General features: G+C 46.5%; 1 protein-coding gene across 1 annotated transcript in view; it reads right to left on the reverse strand.

Annotated features, from left to right (window-relative positions):
• Positions 1–2,332: 2,332 nt before the first annotated feature.
• NLN (neurolysin) overlaps positions 2,333–25,338 on the reverse strand; it is an 85,378-nt gene continuing 62,372 nt past the window's right edge. Inside the window, exons 10-13 of the mRNA XM_058680067.1 lie at positions 16,281–16,467; positions 15,823–15,951; positions 14,147–14,283; positions 2,333–3,037 (exon numbers count right to left, since the gene is read on the reverse strand). Coding sequence (XP_058536050.1) covers positions 2,903–3,037; positions 14,147–14,283; positions 15,823–15,951; positions 16,281–16,467 — 588 coding nt within the window. The 3' untranslated portion in view covers positions 2,333–2,902. The remainder of the gene's footprint in view (positions 3,038–14,146; positions 14,284–15,822; positions 15,952–16,280; positions 16,468–25,338) is intronic.

Consider the following 25,338-nt stretch of genomic DNA (forward strand, 5'->3'; position numbering starts at 1 on the left):
TGAAGAACTGGGAGGAACCAGCATCTGCTTTTGCAGCCACTGTGCAAAGGTGTCCACTTGTCATCACATCTGTTTAGAAATCAGAGACTTGGTATAAACAGCTCGGGGCAATTTTAGTTGTTGATCTATGGGATATTTCTACTGGAGACACATTCATATCAGGGCATAAAATCAGGACTTTCTCTGCTCTGAGCATCGTAAAATGAAACCTTTAGGAATCATAGTTACTATGCATTAGCACGAGGTGTTGAAGATCTTGCCCTCAGCAACAGGATGGTGTTTGGAAAAGTCTCTGCAACAGGTGTCTCAGTGTGGGTGTGCGCAGTGACCAGTCTCACCCTAACCCACCCTTCAATGGTCCCATGTGCCGAGACCAGGGAAAAGCAGAAGTCCATGCTCAAAAAGGTTTTTTAAAGTGAGTCATTATTGTATCACCATGCTGGTGAACTGCTTTGTGTCCTTAGTTATTGTCACTGCTCTTTGGTACCTTTTTTTTTTTTTAAAAAGATTGACTTTATTGGAAAGGCAGATTTACAGAGAGAAGGTGAGGCAGAAAGATCTTCCACCTGCTGGTTTACTCCCTAAAAGACTGCAATGGCTAGAGTTGAGCTGATCTGAAGCCAAGAGCTGGAAGCTTCCTCTGGGTCTCCCGCACGGGTGCAGGGTCCCTAAGACTTCGGGTTGTCCTCCACTGCTTTCCCAGGCCACAGCAGGGAGCTGGATGGGAGGTGGAGCAGCCAAGAGACAAACTGGTGCCTATATGGTATCCAGCGCTTGCAAGGCTGATTAGCCAACAGCGCCATTGTCCCAGGTCCGTGGCACATCTTAGATATTGGAGGGAGACCCTAACTAAATAGCACAGTGTTGGGGCAGAAGATGCCATTTGTGATACTGGCATCCCAAGCGAAGTGGCATCTGAGTGCTGGTTTGAGTCTTGACTGCTCTCATACCCTACAAGCTCCCGCTGCTGTGTCTGGGAAAGCAGTGGAGGACGGCCAAGTGCTCAGGCCCTGCCACCCACACGCAAGGTCAGGACGGCATTGCTGGCTCCTGGCTTTGGCCGGACCCAAGCCTGGCTGTTGTGGTCATTTGTGGTCTTTCTGCCTTTCAAATAATAAATCTTGGAAAGATACACAGCATAGTTCTTCTGTTCTCTGATTTTATGCATTTCAATTTCAACATAAAAGAGACGTGAGCGTGTTCTCGTGGGTAATAAGGTAACTTTATTGTCTGCAGTCTTTTCCACACCAACCATTGTTAGCTTTTCCATGTGGAAGACATCAAGTTTTAAAACGGTAAAGTTATTGTTAAAAAGAAACAGTGGGCAGTAGAAATGACGAAGATTGGGTTTCTGTTTTCTTCTTCTTTTTTTTTTTTTTTTGTCTTAAAGTAGAAAACAGAAGTGGCTGGGGGAAAACAGATATGAGAGAACTATTCTAGGTTGCTCAAACCACAGAAACAGCTTTAGGAACCAGAGGAGGTGGTGCTGGGCGAGCGTGGGCAAGAGAAGGGACAGGCAAGTGGTCTGGAAGGGCGGGATTTCCCATGGATGTTGGAGGTATTTGCTCGGCACTAACAACCTTAGCATTTCCTTCTGGGTTGCTATGGTTCCTGGTTTCCTGGCTGTCTATAATTTTATCATACAATCTAATAAATGTTTTATTTAGCACAAAGTCCATTCGAAGTAGAGAGCTAGCTTCTAATTCTATCCAATACCTGCACAGTCACACCTCAGGCATGCAGCGAGTGAGAAGTAACTTCGAGACCTGGGTGGTGTTCATTCCAAGTTTACTGCTTTGTTTAAAGCTATCCTGTCTTGGTTTCCTCATTGAGTAGATTCCTGGGGTGGGAGGGTGGGGAGGAGGAGGAAAGGGAAATTAGTACTGCTGTGGAAGTGGAATTCAGGCTGGAGTGAGAGTTGGAGACACTCAAGGGCTCATAGAAAATTACAATCAGCTGATAACAGAACAGGTGCCCAAGGGCTGCCCTGCACCCCACAATGGGGCTCCCGCAAATGCTTCTGTGCAGAACCCACTCTGGCGGGAGTCCTGGAACCCTTCCCCAGCGTCAGTTCTCTCCCTCAGGGCACTCAAGACAGCCACCTGTGCAACTTTAGACAAGGCGCTGGTTAAAGAAGGCAAAGTTCTTGCCGCTTGTGGGAGACATGGGAATGGCATCCCAGGCACTGACAACCCTTGTGTGCTGAAAAGGAAATGAGACCTTAGCACAAGAGATGGAAGCCACCAGCACACGACGTCATCCGGCAGGTGCGGTGGCAGCGCCAAAGGTTTTCATGCACTCCAACTGGGCTTTGCAAAGCGAAAGCAAACCCACATGGAGGAACATCACTGCAGAGCAGAACAGTCTAGAATCCTCACTGGGGCATTATTGCCTTGGTCTTGAGGTAAGTAGGCAGAGGTCACACCTCACTGTGAGACACAGAATCAAAGCTGAGGGAAGGGCTCTAAGAAGACATTCCCCACAGGAATGTGATGACTCATGGAGGGGGTCCAGAAATCCCAAGTACAAATCTCATATAAAGAAGGATCACATTACGTCATGTGTATGATTCGATTTCAAAATTCCTAGTCCTGTTACATTATATTATTTAGATCATAACAGTAAAAAAATCAAATTACATTCATATGAAACTTTTATAAAAAGAAATCAAATGCATTTTTATGAAATTTTATAGTACAATTATTTGCCAGTGGATCTTTTCTTAGGTCACAGTATTTATAATTTCATTTACATCTGGGTAATTTTTTAAAATTAAGAAGCAAAAGGAAGTCAATAGAAATCTCAACGTTCGTTTGCAAAACTCCCTTCGGTTTGCAGGCCAGTGCCACGTGGCGACGTCGGCTTGTCCTCCAGCTGGGGCTGGCAACCAGAGCTGGCCTGCTCAGGCAACCTGCAGGCCTCGGCTCATTAGGAATGCTTTCTGGTTTGGCTCGCGCTGCAGGAAATTCTGGAGCATGTCCATGCCGTCCAGAGATCCCCCAGGTCTCAGGATTAGGTTTCTGTATTTCATTCCAACCTAATAAAATAAAACATCATGCCTAATAACTCTCAGTTCAATAGCAGTTTTCCAAATCCCTAGATGCAGGAGACAAGGGGCAGGGGTGCAGGCAGAGGGACGGCGTCTATTCTGGTAGTAAGAGATGGGGAGCCCTCGGGTCTTGCGTGCTGTGCTTTGCTACGGCCCTGTCTCCTTAGATGCTCGGCAGTGGCCCGACAACGCGAGCACACACACATGAGACAGCCAAAACAGACCCTGTGGCACATCCCTGTCGTCACCGCATCCCAAACCCGACTCCCACAGAATGACAAAAGCATGTGTCCTAGAACAGCACCACTGAGAAATGGCTCCCGCTGTTTTTAGGAGCGGGGGAGGCTCATAAAAAACAAAAGAATTCATCACATATGGATGGGGAGCAGGAGAACAGACCCTGGGTGCAGACAAGAAATCTGTTCCCTTTTAAATAAAATAAGGAGACAGAAACGAAAAATAAATGAGCAAAGACAAGCCCCTGGGTACAGGGGTGGCCACCTCTGCCTGGCGGGCTAGAAAGGCAGCCCTCTGGGGTGAAGAGCTGAGATCTGAAAACCCATCACAGGAATTCTGTTTACATGAACACACAAGCAGAAGAATTCAGAGAACAGCTGTTCGGTATCTGTTATTCTAACTTCCCGTGTAGTGAAGACAAGACAGTGCAATGGAAATGCAAGCAAACAGTTTACAGAATGCCACTCCAATTTGTATCTATTACGTCACTCAATCAATAGGACAAGCATTTGGGGACGGTACCTTTTGACTTACAAATAAGGTTCCGTTTGGTATAGTCATCAGGGTTACATCTAGTTAAATTGCTAAGGAAATAAAGTATGGAGGAAATTTATCAAGTTAATCAACTAACTAATGTTCTAACAGGAACACAAAACCAAAAACTTTTGGGGCTGGTGCTGTGGCACGGTGGGTAAGACTGCCATCTGCATTATCAACATCTCATGAGGGTGGCGATTTGTGTCCGGACTGCTGTGGCCCTGACTTAGCCCTCTGCTAATGTGCCTGGGAAAGCAGCACCATGGGTGCCTCCCCGCACCCACGTGGGAGACCCTGAGAAGGCCCCCGGTGTCTGGCTTCAGCCTGGCCTGGCTCTGGCCGCTGGGGCTATCCACACAGTAAACTAGAGGGTGGGAGATCCTTCGCTCTCTGATTCCCGAAAATAGATGAATAAAAATAAAAATGTTGGTGTTACTTTTGACCGCAAGCAGAAATCAACTGTAACTTAATCATCTATAGGTTAGTATCTAACTGGATCCCAATCTAGAGTAAATAATCGGGCCGCGCACGATGGCCTGACTGGCTAATTTCCTGCTTTGCAAACACTGGCATCCCATATGGGCTGCTCCTCTTCCTATCCAGCTGCCTGCATGTGGCCTGGGGAGGCAGGGGAGAACGGTCATTTGGGAAGTAAACCAGTAGATGGAAGATCTTTATGTCTCGCCTCTCTGTAAGCCTGCCTTTCCAATAACAAATAAATAAATCTAAAAAAAAAAAAGTACATAATCAGGGCTAGTGCATTGTTGTAACAGACCAATCCTCTACTCTTGGGTACTGGCATCCCATAGGGGTGCTGGTTCGTGTCCTGGCTGCTCCACTTTTGATCCATCTCTGGCTGTTGTGGCTTTGTGGGGAGTGAAGCAACGGATAGAAGACCCCTCTGTCTCTCTTTCTCTCTGTAACTCTATAACTTTCCAGGTACAATAAATGAGTCTTAAAAAAGAAAGAGTAGATAATCCAAATTCTCATAACACTAGGGTTGCACTGTCTAATGCAATTATAACATGAGGCACACACATAGCTGAAATTTTCTACTAACTACATTTTACAAAACGGAGGTGAGTGAATGGCACAGTGGCATCCCAAGGGGTGGGCTTGGGTTGCAGTCCTGGCTCTACGTCCTATCCCAGCTGCCTGAGGACGCACAGCCTGGGGGCGGCAGAGGATGTCCCAGGTGCTCAGGTCCATGCACAGGAGAGCGCCGGGCTGACTGCCTGACTCCTGGCTCCATCTCAGCCTACCTTTGGCTGTTACAGGAATGTGGGGAACCAGGATTTGCATATGTGTTCTCTTCTGGGCTCCTCTATCACTCAGATAAATGAGAAAAAAATAAATAAATAAAATTCTGAAATTAGAACAATAGATAAAAGTAATAAAATGCTGTTGAGATCATTGTGTCTGCACGAATCAAAATTTAAAATGAGCCATACTGTTGTTGTAACTCCTTCAGATCCAGTGTTTTTTCATGTACTGCAGACATCCCTTCCGTTCTGCAGTTAGACTAGCCTCAGGTCAAGTGCTCAGCGCCACGTGTGGCCACAGCACGCAGAAGTGCTGCTAGAGCGCACGGCCCTCGGGCAGCAGCATCCTGGGGCCCCACTGGGACGGCACGGAGTAGCCTCGTTTCCCCTGGAAACTTTGGACATTTTAGTCAATGGAGGAGGCCTGCAATCAGACACGGCCTCCCCGAAAGCCTCGGAGACGAGGGCTGGGACCAGGATTCACTTTGGTCTGGGCAGCAGTGGGGAATGATGTGCCATTTCCGGCAAGGTGTGTCACAGCGGTAACCTGGAATCTAAAGTGTGAGTGATGGTGACTCTGTTCTGTTTTTTTAAAGATCTATCCATTTATTTGAAAGCCAGCATTACAGAGAGAGAAAGAGCTACCTTCCAAACGCTGGTTCATTCCCCAGATGGTGGCAATGGCTGAGGTTGGGTGAGGCCAAAGCCAGGAAGTCAGCAGCTTCCTCTAGGTCTCCCACATGGGTGCAGGGACCCAAGCACTTGAGCCTTCTTTTGCTGCTTTTCCCAAGTCATTAACAACAAGGTATCTGGGACATAAACTGGTACCTATATGGGATGCTGCCATCTCCGGCAGCTGCCTGACACACTGTGCCACAACACATAGCGCCAACTGATGGCTGTTCCCATCATAGGATTTCTTATTCCAAGAAGTTTTTTAATCCAACCACTGTTTTGTTCCCTTTCCTTTGTTCCCTTGCCCAATGTGTCTACGGGCGACCAGTGTTAAGTGAGCGGGTGGGGCGAGGCCAGATTGTGCTCTCTGGGAACAGCAATACAGGAAGGACTTGGCAAACAGAGGAGTAAAATTCGTCTGCAAACACCTCCCCCCCAAAAAAAAACCATCAAAAAAACCATTTTAAACCTTTTATGGAAAACTTAAAAAGTATGTGAGAGTACATCAAAAAGTTCATGGAAATGGAATTTAAAAGGAAGCTTATTTTGAACACAAAACTTGAAATCCGTGCATGAGAGGATCTTTGAAAAGTTAATGCAAAGCGCATATTATGACAAAACCATGCATGTAGTAAAAAAAATTTTTTAAGAGATTTATTTATTGGAAAATCAGAGTTCCAGAGAGAGAATCAGTGTGAGAGAGTGATCTTTGGTTTGTTGGTTCGGTGCCTACATGGCCAGACCGCACTGAAGCCAGGAGCCAGGAGCTTCGCTGGACGCGGGTGGCAGGGATGCGGGGCCCTGGGCCTTTGCCCGCTGCCTCCTCCAGCAGGGAGCTGGATCAAGGCACAAGGGTACCGGGCGTCCTGATCTGGGACACAAATGTCAGAAGCAGCAGCTTAATCCACTGTGCTACAACACTCACCCCTCAAAATGATTTTATGTGAAGGAAAAATCCATTTATCTTTAAATTCCATTTGCTCATGAACACTAATTGGGACAACTGTATAATAAACTGCATGTATACCTGTCACCCAACCTCAATAATATTAATCTGTGAAAAATTTAAAAATAAACCGATATATCTAATATTTTATTTGTATTTATTTTACAGGCAAAGAGGCAGACAGAGAGTGATCCTGTATGCATTGATTTTTCTCCCTAAATTCCCACCAGCGCCAGGGGTAGGCCAGACCTAAGACAGGGGTCTGCTTTCGATTCAGGTCTGCCACCTGGGTGACCATCACCTGTTGCCCACCAGTGTGGGTCCCAGCAGGAAGCTGGGCTAGAAGGAACCCAGGCACCCCAATCTGGGATGTGGGCACCCCAGGTGGCTTCACTGTGTGCCAAATGCCCACACCTTATGTTTTATTTATTGATCGTATTTTAAAAGATTGATTGATTGATTTGATAGGTAGAGTTATACAGACAGTGAGAGAGGAGAGCTCTCACCTGCTGGTTCACTCTCCGGTTGGCCAATAACGGCTGGAGGTGAGACAGTCGGAAGCCAGAAGCTTTTTCTGAGTTTCCCACATGGATGCAGGGACCCAGGCACTTGGGCCATGCGCCACTGCTCTACTGGGCACACTAGCAGGGAGCTGGACTGGAAGTGGAGCAGCTGGGACTCAAACTGAGCCCACCGGGGATGCTGAGTACGGGTGGCGGCTTTACCCGTCACGCCGCAGCGCCAGGGTCCCCATCGCCCATTAAAGTAAAAAAGATATTTCATTCCATAGATATTACAGGAACATTAATGAAAATCTACATGGAGATTTTGTTCCACTCCCTTCTTGCCTGGAGCATCTGTTCTGAGAAGTCGGCAGTGATTCTGATGGTCCTGCCCCTAAATGTAAGCTTCTCTTTGGTTCGTGCTAACCTTAGGATTCTTTCTTTGTATTCATTGGAGGGTAGCTTGATTACCACGTGTCTTGGGGAGGATCGTTTTACATGGAGATTTAAAAAAACTATATCACCCTCTCCCCAAATGTTGCCATATGACAAAGAAGCCTCGTGTTGTGCAGAGGGGTGAAAGGTTAGGTCGCAGAGAAGAGCAAGCGCTTGCGGGACCCCGCACACCGCAAGCAGCCAGTGCCCGCCTCCTTGGAATGGCAGAGGCCTTTCAGAACAGGGCACTGTTTAGTCTCAATCTGCGGCTCAAGTCTTCCTCTGCTTATGGCTCCAAACAAGTTGATTCAATTTCCTGAATTACAGGGCAATGGCCTTTTAATAGTTTCATTTCCTTTGCAATGAAGTTTTGAGGAGACTTTGAGAGTCACTTTGGTAACAGGATCTTGCTTTTGTTAAAGTAAAAAAAGAAAACAACAAAAAAAGAGTTAAGTGAATTTTTGTGTTTTAGGCAGGTGCCCAGTTCTGTGGCTCAGCGGAGAGGGCGCGGGCAACACAAGCCACAAGGGAAAGGGGTCCCTGCCACAAGCTGTGTTACGGCAAAGCGCTTTTACACTGCCAGGAGGTTGGCAAGGGAAGCTCTCAGAGGTTTTTTTTGCCTCTGCAGATGACCTCCAGGAGCATCTGTGTGGGTCCAGGGTCCTGCTGTGCTCCGAAGGAAAGCCAACAGCTGTCCCTGGGCAGCGCTTAACCGTGTAGGGTGAATGCGGGTCTTGTTGGATACCGACGGCTTCTAATGCAAGATGGAGAGCTTTGCAGCAGACCCGGGCTGGAATCCGGGCTTGAGCCTTGGATGTGTGAGCTTGCATATTGGCTTCCTTGGGCCCTAGGCCTACCTTGCTGCGTGACTTCAGTCTACTGCCCACCCCCTTGTACACAGTGACGCTCAACAAACCTCAGCCCTTCTTTTGTTCGTTTAATTCTTGCGTTGCCCCCAAAGTTGAGTTACTCTTACACACTCCAGGGACACACATGAATTCCTGGCTTGGCATTTCCTTATATAATTCTGTTACCTAATAAAGCCAGAGGAAGGCATAAGAGTCATTGTCTCAGTGAGAAAGAGAACATGTAATCCTGCAGGAACATGAGGCCAGAGAGGGATCCAGGAACATGGTGCTTCGAGGTAATATTTCAACAGCAATCTTAGCTGTCCAAATGAAGGTCGGGTTTCAGGTTTCAATCCTGAGAACACAGAACCGGCCAGGAGCCGGTCTCCTGCTGTCCTGGGCCTCTCGGGCAGCACACTGAGTCCTTTGCCTTTCCTGCCGCCCTCCCTGCTCCTGTCCCTGGGGACCAGTCACAGCGGTCTCTTCCACAGGCACCAGGCAGACAGGGACCGGCCATGGGCAAGTGATGGTGACCATGCACCTGCTTTCCAACTGGACTTTGAAACCTTTCTTCCTAGAGCCCGAAACTCCCTCTCACCAGCAAGTCTGCTTTCTGTGCGGGCTTTGAGATGGTGGGGGGTGGGGAGAAAATGCCTTTGGCTTCCACAAGCGAGGAGGGGAGAGGGCGAAAGGTGGGGACCTGCAGCCAGGGAGAGGGGAACAGAGCAGCCGCGCGGGGACTGCTGCAGAAGATGCTTTCTGCACACAGGTGAGCAGTAAGACAGATCCTTACTGACCCGGAGGCCGGAGCCGCGGCAGGAGCAAAGTGCCGCTCCCGGAAGGGGCAGGTCTTAGGGGGCAGGCGGGGGGAGCTGCCAGTGAGGTCCAAAGAGATAGTCACTCAGCGACACAGTTTTATAAAGGGAACATAAAGCTGAAAGAGCCCTATGATCTCAAAGGGGTTATAAAGAAGGAGTTGGGGAACAAGGCTCTTAAGAGAAACACCAGTAGGGGCATCAAGAACACACAGGCTGGGGAGCTGCTTCCAGGTGGTTGGGATCCAAGGCTTAGAGCGTCTCGCCTCGGCAACAGTTGACAAATCATTCCTCATTCCTTCCGTAGCGCTTCGATCAGGCACAACCTAATGCTGTAAGAACTGGCTGAGGTGCTAGAAACATGAGTTGCTGGGGGGTAGACTGGGAGAGAAGAGGCTGGACTCTGACAAGGGCCCCCGGGAGAAGGCATTTTCCCACCTGCCCTTGCAATGCATCACAGCAGGAGCTGAGCCTAGAACTGTGCGTGAACACTGCGGGATGCGGTGGGATGCTCTGTGCTCCCTGCGAGACAGTCTTCCTTACGTGTAGCTCAGCTTCTCTGTGTGCATCTCTCACTACATGGAAGATTCACTGGTGTTACAGGTTACAGAGGGAAGGGCTACCTTGACCTTCCTGGTATTTCTGAAGCCACACTTGGTCGTATCTCTCCTTCACTCACGGAAGAAACAAAGCTTAGGCATTTCTTTAAATGCAGGAGAGAAGAGAGATAATTCTGGCTTAACAATATAATTGCCTTTGGATCTACAATGTCTATTATCTCTTAGGACATTTTCCCACAATGAAGTTGCCTTATAAAAAGAAATGGCCCTAGTTAAAAATGCTCTCATTCTTTCAACCCTGTGATTAGATGTTGGATTTTGAAATTGCATTTGGTGACCTTAAAGACATCCTGAAAGGACTCCTAAATCTTACTGGAAGTGTGACTCCCAAGTATTTCCCTTCCACAGAAGAAAAAGCCCCGCCTGTTGATGGTACCACTTGTACCTGTCATACAAGGAACAAAGTCTGGGTAATACTCAATAAAGTAACTGATCAGTTAAATGTCAGATCTGCTTATTACAAAAGATAATATAAAAAAAATGACAGATAAAAGTAGTGCTAACTAACAGGCTGCTATGGGTAACCGGCTCTCAGGACAGTATGAAAACAATCATAGCACAGAATATTCTACGGACTATTTAGGATTCAGAAGGCTGCAGGTTCTGGGCTGGTGTTGTGTCACAGCAGGTCAAGCAGGTGCCAGTGTGTGTCTTGGTTGCTCCGCTTCTGTTTCAGCTCCCAGTAATATGCCAGGCAGTGCAGTGGAGGATGGACCAAGTGCCTGGGTCCCCAATGCTGACTTTGAACTGGCCTTGCCCCAGCAGTTGTGGCCACTTGGGGGATGAAGCAGTGGTGGAATAATCTTCCTATGTGCCTCTATTCCTCTCTCTGTAACTCTTTCAAATAAATAAATAAATCTTTAAAAAAAAAATGAAAAAGGCTACAGGTTGACCCCACCTGCCCACCTGTCACCGTCAGCCATAAGCCAACCCTGAACTTGGCAGGCTGACAAGAGGACACAGGGAAACGGCATGCAAACACTCCACTATCCTGCACATCCAACAAGGTCGAGCCCTCTCAGGTGCGCCTCTGCAGTGACAGCAAGCGCCGATCGCCTGCAGGGCCACCCAACACTATCTTCTCAGAATGAGGCCAACACGTGCTGGATTCGGTGAAGCCTTGAGACGGCGGAGCCTGCAGCCCTGATTCCTGGGACCTGACACCAACACGAGTGTTATTTTCTATCATGAAAATCCTTATTCCTATTCTGTGTGAAGGCCTGGGAGAGTGACCATACATTGACCTGGGAGACTAAAGCCAGCTCGTGCATCTGAAACCACACGATATCATGCCATCTGTTTGAAACCAGACTCTGGATGCTAACAAAGTAAATAGTGCGTGGTGCAGGGGCCTGGGCAATAATCATTGTTTCTTCTACTCATCACAACGCGGTTGTTGTAGCGATGTACGCTTTCTGTCAAAGAGAGCTACTGTCCCATTCTGTTCATGTTTAATAAGTTAGGTATTTGAATTTTATAAGCCAGGTGTTACTTTAGAGTAAACATTTGTAAAACAAAACACAACAAAGAGCAGTCACTGTAGGAGGGGATAAAATGGGGCTGCTTGGGCAGCTGATTCCAGCGGTGCCCCGGCAGCACTGGGTGTGACGGTGGGCTGTGGATTCTCGCTGGCTTTTGGAGTCAGGTGCACTATGGCTGCGAGAGCAAGGGGGCCAGAAATGACACGAACTCCAACTGCGTTTGCTAGCCAAGGAAAAAGAAGGCAGAAGGAAGGGACTGGAGCCAGCCCCATGGCATCAGCTCGCTAATAATATCCAGCACCACTGAATCCAGAATTTTAGGGAAGCCAAACGCGGCTTTCGACATCAGGAGGAAATGGCTCCAAGCAGTTGGACCTTGCATCTCCAAGTTCAACCCAGCCCCTCTGTCTAACTTAGGAGTACTGTGGCTGCCTGCCAAGCGGTGAGGCCTGAGAATAAGTACAAGCAGCACACTGGCAGGGCTGGGCTCTGCTGGATTTGAAAGCTACTTGGGATCCACTTGGCTCAGCAGATTGGCAGAAGGCGGTGCTGGAGCTGGGGTCCCAGGGGGACACGGAGGCGTTCAAGGAGGCAGACTGCCTCAGGCTAGGGGGAGGGGCGTACATACTGTTCACAGAAGTGCAGCCACTAATAAGTCAGGACAATGTTACAGTTGGATTCTTACCAAATCTAGACTTTGTCTCCTTAAAACATTATTCTGTGATTTCTGAAAGATAGCTCCATGAAAAGTACGGAAAAAATTAATAATCACTGATAAATTTAGCATCCAATGATAACCACTGACAATAGCTTGATATACCTTTTTTTTTTTCCCCTCAATACATTTTAAAATCAAAATTTGCATCCTAGGGTATATGAGGCTTTCCACTTCCTCGCTTTAGGTAATGGTAACATTAAACACTCCAGATGGACACAGGGAGAGCTGCCAGAGCCCTGCCCCACACCCACCACATCCACTGATGGCAAGATCACGTTGGGTTTAGGAGGTCTGGAAGAGTTCACAAATGGGTGCTTATCTGAGCGGAGCCTTTAAGAACAAGAGGAACTTTTTTTTTGAGAAGCAAAACATTTTAGGTGGAAGAAATGAAATGTATAATGTGTGAAGGGAGACACACAATTGGCTAACAGGGAAGGTTGGGAAGTAAAAATGAGATCTGCCTGCCAGGCTAACCAGGCTGTGAACAAAGGAGCAGGGGGCAGAGGGAGAGGGGATGAGGGGATGAGGGGATGAGGGGATGAGGGCCTCTCTGGCTGCTGCTGGGTCGTCGGGGGTGAAATCAGAGGCGGGGCTAAAGCCAGGAACCTGCCTCGCACCAGGACTGCTTCTAAGGCTGAAACACTGGGCCGTGAGCAGAGCAGCACAGCATTGCTCCCAGCATGGTGGCAGGAGCTCTCAAGTTTTGTTCAAGATGGCACCCCGGGAAGACTCCACTGGTCAGTCATCTCTTCCGAGACCTGAGGCAGGAGAAGTACCAAGGTCCAGGTGCAGACAGGATGATGGGTCCCAGTCCTGGGAGCGTAATCTGGGTGTTCTTAGTCTGTATGCTGATAGAATATGGGTGGAGCCACCGAAGGAGTTGTGGTGAACCGGGAGGCCTGCAGGGTCACCTGGGTGTCCAGCTAAAGGTGAGAGTGTGCTCAAAAGAGGCACACAGTCCCCCCGTGGAACCCACAGGCACAGTCACTACAAGAGCTGGAGGAATTGAGGGCCTGACGCTAGTGGGAAGGTCATGCCGGAGTCAAGGCACCTGTTAGGACAGACAACGGTCAGAAACTGACCTTTGTCGGTGGGCTGGTCAGGTGACCCAGGAAGCACCAGGGCCACAGGGAGTGGGCGGGCCAGGCTGGGGGAGAGAGTGCCCGCGGAGAACAGACGGTGCAGAGTCCGGAGGCCCTGCATTCGTCCAGGGAACCGAGGGAGGTACTGGTGGCCTAAGTCCCAGCCTTGTTTTTCCATGTGCGTATGGAAGGCACTGTGCAACCCAGGAAACAAAAGTTTTAGAAAACGAATCAGCCGGTTGAAATGAACTTGATTTTGTTCATTTGTTTCCCTCATTTCCGCAGCACACTGAGTTTAAAAACACACTGGCAAATATATCAGCCTTAGAAATAAACCTGACAGCTGAGTCTTCAGCCAGACCGGGAACGGAGGGGCCGGGTCTGGGGAGGGCTTGGCCAGCAGCCACCTGGCAGTCCATTTTCTCTACACAGGGAGGAATGGGGCAGGTTAATGAAGCAGTTTAAGTTACTTAAAGGCATTTGGGTTACAAGCTCTGTAGTGGGTGGGGAACGGCCGCCACAAAGGGAGCCTCCCACAGAAAATACACAAAGAAAGAGTGTAGAAACACAAGGACACCACTCACGGCTTCTTTCCCAACCTCCCATAAAACCAAAACATCGTACGGCACATGTCAAAACTAGCAGCTATAAAAGTTTCAAGGGCATAAACAAAGCTTTGAGTTTTTAATTATGCAATATATTGGAATGTTAATAAGCAAGAAAATGCAGTTAGGTTTTTTTGAAAAACCTATAGAATTAGAGTTAATCACTTGTACACTGCAACTTAATGATGTGTGATGATTTGAGAAGATGTAAGACCTTCAAGTTCAAAGCTGTTAGCAAACCTCTTATTCTCAAATCTGGCTTCATAAATATCTTACACTGGAAGTTAAAGGGGAGGGAGACGAAAAAAAAAAGGAAAAACAAAAGTACAATACCTCTGGATTCATTATTCCTTCTTTTTTAAAGCAGCTGTAAAACATGTCCATGGAAAACACTTCACTCCAAAGGTAGCCATAATACTGGCCGTCATATCCCCCTGCCAGATGCCCAAACGTGGCTGGCATATTTGTGCCTTTGGAAAAAAGGGACACATTGCACATCTCAATCAGCATGATAGCAAACGTTAATGATCAGGTGATCAGGTAGCTAGGGCTGCTTTCTGGGGAGTCATGTGGTGGGAGGAGAAAGTGCGCAAGAGGCTGTCACCCCACTTCCCCCTGGGCAGACCGGCGCCTGTGGCCTACATGTTTACCAACTTCCCCCACAGCTGGTTTCGGCCTGTGCTCTGGAATGCCTGATGACGGTGTCACAGGCTTTGTCCACACCCATCAGACAGCCAGCCCTTTGCCATCCCTGGTGCTTTTGCTTCTGAAAGACACTGTAATACGAGCCTGCTCTCTGCCACACATCTTCGTAACTACAAGGACCAAGAATGGAGCTTCCTACAAACTGTTAGCTCCTAAATAAGAATTCTTTATTGGAAAATTAGGAAAGATAGGGCTACATTAAAAATGATTTTGAGCCTGGCATGGTAGTCTACTGGCTTAAGTCCTCGTCTTGCATGCGCCGGGATCCCATTCAGGCGCTGGTTTGTTTCCTGGTTGTTCCACTTCCCATCCAGCTCCCTGCTTGTGGCCTGGGAAAGCAGTCCAGGATGGCCCAAAGGCTTGGGACCCTGCACCCATGTGGGAGACCCAGAGGAAAGTCCTGGCTTTGGATTGGCTAAGCTCCAGCCAGTGCAACCGTTTGGGAAGTAAACCAACAGATTTTTTTTTTCATTGGAAATGCAGTTATATAGAAAGGAGAGGCGGAGAAAAAGATCTTTCTTTAGTTTACTGGTTCATTCCCTAAGCAGTTACAACAACTGAAACTAAGCCTATGTGAAGTCAGGAGCCAGGGGCTTATTCTGGGTCCCCACATGGGTGCAAGGTCCCAAGGCCTTGGGCCGTCCTAGACTGCTTTCCCGGGCTACAAGCAGAGAGCTGGATGGGAAGTGGAACAGCTGGGATATGAACTGGCACCTGATTCCAGCACTTGCAAGGTGAGGATTTAGCCCCTGAGCTAAGGTCACTGAGCGCCAGGCCCCATTCTGCCTTTCAAACATCTAAATCTTTTTATTTTTCAAATATATAAAATCTTTAAAACAAAGAAATAAGTCCTCAAAAGAGAGGAAGAATGAGAGAAAAGAAGAAAGGAAGAAAAAAAGGAAGAAGCTTCCTGCTAATTTCCCAAACAGAAACAAGGTAGCAGTCTCTGCCTCTCATTGCCAGCGCTCTCTGCCAAATTCTGCCTGGGAATCACAGGGAAGTGATGGTGCCCGCCGGCAGGGTGGAGCCAGAGGGTGCTGCCAGGCACAGAGGGCGCTCAGCTCCGGGGTGGAGGCCAGCTGCTCATGCCTGATTACACTAAAACGCTGTGGCTCTGGAACCACCTCTCCTCCGAGCACATTGGACGGCATAATTCATGAGGGCATAGTATGCTTCCCTGAAAGTTATGTCCTGATTGCAGAAATCAGAAACCAACGAAACTGGGTAATGTGGCTGACTGCTCCGCCCCGCTGCAGAGTTAGGGGTGCGCCCTGGGCTTGACGGGGTCAGGGCTCCGTACGTACCAGGAGTAGCTGCAACACCTAAAATCTCTGTGCAGTATCTGGCGTATTCACTTGCGGCATCCAGGGATGGGTTGGCATGGAGGGACTGGTCAACTTTGCTCAGAACAATCTGGCGAAGGGTCAGGAGACCTAACGACATGAGAAGGCTTGAGTGCGTTTTGGAGAAGAGAGAACTGTCTGTTTCGGTATCAGATGATCACAGATTTCAAAACACCCTTCCCGGTAACACTCATCATACAGTAGAAGCAAGGCATTGTATTCTATTTAAGATTTAAAAGATCGCCCCCAAACATAACCCTAGGATCCCCTAGTCCAATGTGTAGTGTTCTTCTTTCGCTATGTCTGCACTCCCGAGACACCATGATCACTAAGGCAAACACTAATTTTATACAAAATGACAGAAGTCTGGTGTCAAGTGACTTTAGCATATCTTCCTTTCTTAAAATTGTAAGTCATACCTGTGTTGACCAGTCTAGAAGCAACAAGTTTTTCAAGGAGATCATCAGCAATGGGGCTTCCATCTCTGTAATGCCTTGACAGTCTTCGGAGGGAGTCCGGGTCCCACACCCAGTTTTCCAGCATTTGCGATGGCACCTCCACAAAATCAGTTTCCACATTTGTTCCACTAAATCGGGCAAAATCAGTCTGCAAAGCAAACACGGAGGTGATTTTTAAAACACTGGATGAAACTATGTGTTGATTAATTGTGTTAAAACTCTTGGAAACTCAAGGCAGGCTCAGTGTTCACTGTCCCTTCAGGAGAAAGGCCCACGGACCCTGGGATCCCACAAGCTCAGACCCAGGTCCCGGCTGCTCTGTTTCCCAAGCAGCTCCCTGCTAAGTCCCTGGGAGAGCAGTGAACCTAGAACCTGGTCCCTCACAGCCATGCAGGAAACCTGGTTGGAGTCCCAGGCTGCTGCCTTCGACCTGGCCCTGGCCCAGCCTAGCGATCACAGACATTTTGGGAGAGAACCAGTGCATGGAGGATCTCTCTGTGTCTCTCCTTCCTTCCCTGTAACTCTGTCTTGCAAATAAATGAGGGGATGGACTTGAATGACCTCAAGTCTCAACGAAGATGAACACAGTCAAGCAGCATGAAAAATAACCCCCAAGGGCTATGAATGGTAGCCTAGTGGCTGAAGTCCTCACCGTGCATGCACTGGGATCCCATATGGGTGCTGGTTCCTGTCCTGGCTGCTCCACTACCCTTTCTGTTTCCTGCTGGTGGCTTGGGAAAGCAGTTGAGGACAGCTCAAAGGCTTGAGACCCTGCACCCATGTGGGAGACCTGGAAGAATTTCCTGTCTCCTGGCTTCAGATTGGCTCAGCTCTGGCCATTGCAGCCACTCAGGGAGTGAACCAGCAGCAGATGGAAGAGCTTTCTCCCTGTCTCGCCTTCTCTCTGTATATCTGCCTTTCCAATAAAAATAAATAAATCTTAAAAAAAATAATCCCCAAGAGATCTATATTAGAGTAATATTATATTCTTCTGAACTACAAGTGAACTTGATATAACCATTATGAAATCATAAGCAAAAAATCAGTTACGCTTTGAAAATTTAAAAAAAGAATTTCACACTGAAAAAGAAAAACCCATAAGACAAAAGATTTTCCCCCCTGGTCCTCCAAATGCTTGCTTCTGTTTATTTAACACATGCCTTTCTGAGGCACTCCTCACTCCATTGCTTAATTACTCACATCAAAATCAATGAGAGTTAAATTACACATTATAGACTGATACTGTGTGTGTGTGTGTGTGTGTGTGTGTGTGTGTGTGTGTAATGCCTTTACTCTAAAAATGGATCTAAACTAACCGTGTTGTGGAAGAAGTCACTACAAAAGCAGCTGCCGTTGTAGCGGGAGTTAGATCTGTGCATCAGTGGGCAGACACAAAGCACAGCGCGGTGTGAATTCTTCAGTCGGAGAACCTCTCCAACAGGAAACTGGAGAGTCATTAGGACAGATCTGCGTGTTCTATCCTTAACCCGGCCACGTCCACGGAACACTTGTAGAACCGACACCAGTGCATAAACTTAGCATGTAGCTGTGGGGGGTCCCCTGCAGATCGGTCATTTTTCTGCTTTTTTTCTGGGAACCCCTGTTTTCCTTTTCCTGCATTCCTCACATTCCAACCTTCTCTCCCTCTCAACTTCACCACGCCTGGGGCTCTGCGTGGGGGGCAGAGAAGAGAGGGTCCACCCCTAAGAAGGCCGCAGATGGGAGGCTGAGGCAGAGGAAACGGTCCTGCTTTTGGCCCAGGGCAAGGCACAGATGTCAACACACCATTTCACATTCTGCCTTCCTCTCTTTATGAGAAGGACGGTTTTGCTTGACTTCCCATTATAATTACACTGCTTCCAGATACAAAAAAAGAGCTGCAAATATTGAAGGGCCAAGGCAAAAGAAATCCATTCCATGCTGGCTCAGGCCACCTCTGCTGAGAGGGTCTCAATCAAAAAATTGTTTATGGAACAAGACAAAAGTCCCCCAAAAACTCAGCAACACAAATTTTAACATTATATTCTATCTGACAGATATGGTCAACATCAATTGAGACTCAGGCATGGAGTCTCTCTTTTTTTAAAATGCCAAAACAATATTAGTATCTCCATTGTTGGGAAAAGGAAATGGAAACACACAGAGATTACGGCAGAATCAGCTTTGAATCCAAGCAGCTTAAATTCATAATTCGCAGTTTCAACCATAAATCTTATAATGCCAGTCTTCAGTAACACACGCACACACACATACATTAGAACTAAATTATTACATTAAAAAATGGCTAACCTGCTTTACAAATGATGTCAAATAGCAACGTCTTACATTAAACTCTCTTTTAGGTGAATGATTAAAAGTGGGTTTCCATGGGTTTCCTTAGAAATTTGTCTTTCTCTACACATGGCAAGATTTTTCTTAAGATGAAACATGAGACCACAGTGTGAAAGCCAATCTTTGTAATCAATTATCCTCACCTTGGAATTCTGTAATACTAATGGCCCAATTTTCTAAAGATCATGGTATTTAAAGATGTACTGATTGATTAACAAAGGCAAAAATAACACTGTCAGCTACCATCATACAATATATCTGCAAAAGTATGAACTTCACAGATCCTGGTTGTGTGAAGATTTTTCAAAGTCGATATTTACATATGAGGAGGAAAATCAACCATAGGGCTTGGCAGCATGGCCTAGTGGCTAAGGTCCTCGCCTTGATCCCATATGGCTGCTGGTTCTAATCCTGGCAGCTCCACTTCCTCTCTCTCTCTCCTCCTCTCAGTATATCTGACTTTGTAATAAAAATAAAATAAATCTAAAAAAAAAAAAGAATACTTTCATTAAAAAAAAAAAAAGAAAAGAAAATCAACCATAAACAACCAGCAAAATGTGTGTGTGTGTGTGTGTGTGTGTGTGTGTGTGTTTGGGGGGGAGCTTAAAGCTTCCCTCTCCAAAAACACATGAACAAATAATCAACTCATAAGTTAGAATTAAAACTGAGCCACATAAGAATCAACACAGTTAAGTCATGCAGAATAGAGGGGTTATTTTTTCCAAAGTCATTCTGTAGTGGGAGAGAGAACACAGCACATGAATTGGACAGATCAACAATGCCTTATAAAGAACAAAGGGAAATGTGTGCATGGAATAAAAAGCTAGAAATAGTCCCACTGCTTACTAATTTCCCACAAATCAGTTATGTTTTTTTCTGTGAGCTTTTGGGGCAGCACCATTTAAATATTTTTTTGCATGTGAGGCGGACAAAGAACCTCCAACATTGAAGAGCTGAACTTCTAACAAACTAAATTCTCAACCACAAGAAATCCACGGTGTATGTTCAGATAGAACCCATGGGCAAGACTTAAAATTCAGCAGCCTGGGTTATTGTTCCTTATTGGTCAGCCAACAGACACCACTTATGGATTTTTACACTGTAATTCAAAGGACCCACAAAAAGGCTTTCTTGAATTTTTAGTACAATTTGAAGGTATTGAAAATAGTAGCTTATGGGCCATAATGACTACTGATGGCAAACCATCTCCCAGGTAAAACAGAGTATTGCAAACACAAACAATCCCCTCAACACACAACAGTGCAACTAACAAATCATTTTATAGTTGACACTTCAAAAGGTTTTAGAACATTTTTTGCTGCAGGAAATATTCTGACAATCAGAACCTAGAAAACAACATACACTTAGATTTTTGTTCGGTTCCAGCTCAATAAAATTAATCAAACATGAAATTTTTCGTTACCTTACACAGATAGTAGAGTGCCTAAAATATGCTGCATTGCAGATTCTTACACAGATGGCTTGATGCCATTGGTTCCCACTCTCAAGCTGTAGGATGCAGTGAGAGGTGGAGCGAAACTATCTGAGCTCAAGTTTCAAAAAGTTACATGAACATTGTGCTATTTAAAGCCTGAAGTACAATCAATTGTTTTAACTAAGAGACTAGCTGCTTCTAGTGGTTACAATGAATGTTATTTTTATCATATTAAAGCCTAATTCAAAGAAAAGGCAGTTGCTGAAATTGTCAGGTCTACTTTGTTAGAAAAAAAAGGACAGGTCTCAGTAGAGTGGACTTGGCTGCCTGAGGTGGTCCACTGTCTGAGGCGGCCCACTGCCTGAGGTGCTCCACTGAGGTGGCCCACGGCCTGAGGTGCTCCATTGCCTGAGATGGTCCACTGCCTAAGGTGGTGGACTGATGTGGTCCATTGCCTGAGGTGCTCCACTGAGGTGGTCTACTGCCTGAGGTGGTCTACTGCCTGAGGTGGCCCACTGCCTGAGGTGATCCACTGAGGTGGTCCACTGTCTGAGGTGTCCACTGTCTGAGGTGGTCCACTGTCTGAGGTGGTCCACTGTCTGAGGTGGTCCACTGCCTGAGTTGGTCCACTGTCTGAGGTGATCCACTGCCTGAGGTGACCCACTGCCTGAGGTGATCCAATGAGGTGGTCCATTGCCTGAGGTGGCCCACTGCCTGAGGTGATCCACTACAGATTTCTCAGCTGTCATTCCATATCTCAATTTGTCTCATCTTCTCACAAATACAGGGATGATGGACAAGTTTATGTAAAGAGACATTCAAATACACAGATGTAAAGTGGTCATGGTCTTAGACCTTGCTATATACAAAAGGCTCTGACCTTCACACATATCTACGATCACTGGAAGTAATGATAGTACTAAAGAGGATATGAGTAACATTTTGTTAACTTTCCTGTTCAACCTCACAGTAGCCCTGGAGTTCAACAAGTCAGTACCTGCACAGTCACTGAAGGGACTAACGGGTGAAGATCTGGAGAAGTCCTGAATACCGCAATGAAGCTCGCAGACTCACTCCCAACTAGCTCATGGGGCACTCAGTAGATAAACGGCTTCTCTTAAGTCTTGTTAAGAGGTATTTATTTGAAAGACAGAGACATAGAAAGACGAAGGGAAAGAGAGAGACCAAGAGACAGAAAGAGACCAGGATCTTCCATCTGCTGGTTCACCCCCTAAACTGTTACAATGGCTAGGACTTCTCCAGGTGAAGCCAGGTGCATAGAACCGCAGCTGGTCTCACACATAGGTGGCAGGGGCCCAAGGACCAGGACCTCCCTCTCCTGCTTTTCAGGTGCATTAGCAGGGACCTGGATTGGAAATGGAGCAGCTGGGACTCAACCTCTAAGAAGCACTCCAACACGGGATGCTGGTGTGGAAATGGCAGTTCACTCGCCTGTGCCTAAAACCGGTCTCATAATTCTATTTCTTAAGGAGTAAACTTAATAGCTTTTAGTCTTTAAAAATGATTCTTGTAATTTTTTAAAAGATTTATTTTATTTTTATTGGAAAGGCAGATTTACAGAGAGAAATATGCTCCATCTGCTGGTTCACTCCCCAAGTGGACACAATGGCCGGAGCTGAGCCGATCTGAAGTCAGAAACTTCTGGTTCGCCCACGTGGGTGGAGGGTCCCAGCAAGCAGGAAGCTGGATTGGAAGTGGGGCAGCTGGGACACAAACTAGCACCCATATGGGATCCTGGCACATGAAAAGCAAGGACCCAGCCACTAGGCTATCATGCTGGGCCCTACTCTTGTAATTATTGAGAAAAAAACCAATATACATATATAGAAAATGCAGCAAGAAAATAAAAGAAATAAATACATTCACAAAAAGAAATGAATATTACACAATGTAGGGCTAAGCTGCAGCTTGGGATAGCAGTATTTATATCAGAAGACTGGCTGTTCTGGAGCTGCCCCAGCTCCTTGCTAATGCATCTTGGGACGCAGCAGCGTACACTGCCAAGTGCTTGGGCCTGCTACCAGGGTGGAGATCTGCATCGAGTTCTGTGGTTCCAGGCTCCCGGCCTCAGGGGATGGAAGATCTGCCTGTCTGTCAGTCTGTCTCTATATCTCTCTCTGCCTTTCAAGAACATGGAAACAAATATCCTTTTTTGTTAAAGAAATAAATAAAATCTGGCACTATGGTGTGGTGAGTTAAATTGCTATCTGCAGCATTGACATCCCATGCAGGTGCCTGCTCTACTTTTAATCTAGATCCCTGATACTAAGCTGGGAAGTCAGCAGAAGATGGGCCAAGTGTCTGGATGCCTTGGCGCCAACGTCGGAGACCCTAAGGAAGCTCCTGGTTCCTGGCCTCAATTTGGCTCAGCCCTGGCCACTTGGGGAGTGAACTCAATGGATGGATGATCTCTTTATATTACTTTGGCTCGGCTACTTTGACTTTCAAATAAATTAAATTAAGTTCTAACATATATATATATATATTTATATATCTAACAACTATACATTTCAGAGAGTTACACAGTGATTTCCAACGTTAGCATCTATTTAGCATATACTGTGTATGTATTTACTTATGTATAAATATACCAATCACCAAAGTGAGGTCCTGAAAGAAACTGCAGGTAAAGTCACAAATCACAACACCTTGCAGCAGCTAGGGCTAGGGACAGGGACACAGGCTGTGAGCAGAGCACTGATCCACACTTCACTGTACTTCAGGACTGAAGCCTCAGGGCTCAGCTCAGCCTGAGGGAAAAGCAGAAATCTCATCCGCCCCCCACTGCTCAGTCTACTGCCATCTAACTCACATCATTCAGCAGGAACACGCATTTAGGGAGCAAACTTAGAGGACGTGAGCAAGCGCCTGTCTCCAGCAGGTGGAACAACATGCAGAGAACAGGAGATAGTAGCGGTTAAGAACGTGAGCGGCAGATCATGGGCAAGTCATTCCAAGTGCTTAGGGTTTTTCACTTGGAAAACGGGGGAAATAACATACACCTCCACTTCAGAGAGTGCTGTGAGGATATGACGAACAAACAAATGCAACGCCCTGGGCAAAGTCTACAGCGCGTGGTGTGTTCACGCTAAGTCTCAGTAGCCATTCTTTCTCTTAGCCTGGCTAGTCGGCTTAGCCAGGTACGGCCTCTGCTGGTTGGATCAAACCTGTCCTCGCTTCCTCCAAGTCGTTACTCCTTATGGTTAACGTTGAAAATAAGACTAACAATTCTCCACAATTAATCCTTCACTCCAGAATACTCTATGCTGCTCATTCTGGCCTTGTGTTAGAAAATCAAACTTCGAAGGAACCGTCAGAACTAAACAGAGTAAAAACACATGTGATGGCTTCCCCCTCTCCCCACTGATCACGACGTGAAAGTCACTGCAGGTCCACAATGGTGCATTCTCCTGAAGCTGAAGTGACGGTAGATTGCTTCATCATGCCCTTTGCTTTCTTCTGTTCGAGTTACATACTACTTATTGATCCCCAAATGTTAAATCATACATAGTCTCAGTTATAAGGTCAAGTATTGATTAGCCTGGTATCTTTTCACACATGTAATTTCCACAACACTCCAAGTCACACAGCCCAACTCCATGAACACACAGGTAGTTTTTAAGTTTATGCTCTCGTCGTAACCCCAGGGGGTCTTCCTGACAGCTATTGGGCATATTATCTACAGTAGCATCTCATTCCAATTTTTAGAGCAGAAAGGATGCTCGTTAATTATTAGAGTAAATTAACAGATGGTTTTAAATCACCTTTTTTTTTTTTTTGGCCTGTCTATCCCCTTCAATTTTGTTAAGAAGATTTTATTTATAAGTCTGATGTGTTTTCTTAAAACAATAGTCTCTTTAATGTTCACAACTCATTATTACTTTTAATGTATAACTCAACAAAGGTATCACAATGGAGACGGTGGAGAAGCATCTATAGAAGTTAAAAAGGCCAGGGGTTGCTGACAGCCCAAACCACAACGAAGTCAGGAAAGAAGGACAGATACTAGATGGAGATCCTACCTCTAGATGGCTATCTTCAAAATTACCTACTCCAGAGTGTCAACACAGAAAACATGAGCGAAACTCACCTTGTGCGTGACGAGATGGATGCGCCGATAGCAGACACATCGAACCAGTGCATCTGCTGGGAAAACTGGCTGTTCCTGCTGACACATTTAAATATGACTGCGACAAGCTCAGACGAGCTCCACTGAGCAGCAAACGTGCAGCGCAGTGCCACACTGGAACACTTCAATGCTGAGCTGAGAAATCTTAAAAACACCTATTGAGTTTGGATGGCAACTGTTTTACTTACTCTGGGTCTCTCACGTAAGTCAGAAGCGGCACCAATTGTAGAAGTTACGAATCTCTTTGTCCACTACCAACCACTTGGGGTTGGTATAAAAGGGTCCTGAATTATTATAAAGCTACAAATACGTGAATCTTTACCCCCTAAAGACAAAACCAGCGATCACTGGTTCCATATTAATTACATTAAATGTTCTTAAGATATGAGAGGACATCTTGAAAGCATGAATGGACAAAATGGATTTTGAGAGATAATCTCACGAGGACATGACCAAGCAAAGGATTGGATCAACGCCTGCACATCAGAATGACACATTTTGTGTTCAGAGATGAGGGTAGGCAAAACATTAAGAATTGAATACGACTGACTGTTTCGGGAGGGAGACCTCAAACTGAGGAATGCACTATTTACAGAGTTCAGTCATGAGTCAAACAGCTCGAAAATGTCACAGGACCAAGGAAGCATTTTCCAGTGCTAGAGCAGTGATCTCACAGACTCAAACCATGAGAACAGCGCAAAGAGACCCAGAGAACTGGGGCAGCCTATGACATGGAGGCGACAGGAGGGCTGTGCCAAGAGCACTTCAGGTCACTGGTATTTGAACACATGTGACTAAAGCGTTAAATTACTTCCTTGGGAAATTACCAGATGGTGACCAAGAAACTGCTATAACCAGGTGCTCTGAACTTGGGATGCCTGATGGTTTGGGCTTCTGGTGGTCAATGAGCCCTCTGGAGCACCATGCGTAATTTTGATTGTATGAGCATATGTGTGTGTGTGTCTGAGGGGGGTAAGCAGCCTATGTTAGGGGCTCTGGATTCTTCTTTACTAAATTACTCATATATTTTTTAAGAAATGGAAATCAGAATTATCTTAACTAAAGAAAATGCCCATCACAGCCTGGACATGAATGAGAGCCCA

Source organism: Ochotona princeps, chromosome 23 (assembly GCF_030435755.1).
Source record: "Ochotona princeps isolate mOchPri1 chromosome 23, mOchPri1.hap1, whole genome shotgun sequence".
NCBI lineage: Eukaryota > Metazoa > Chordata > Mammalia > Lagomorpha > Ochotonidae > Ochotona > Ochotona princeps.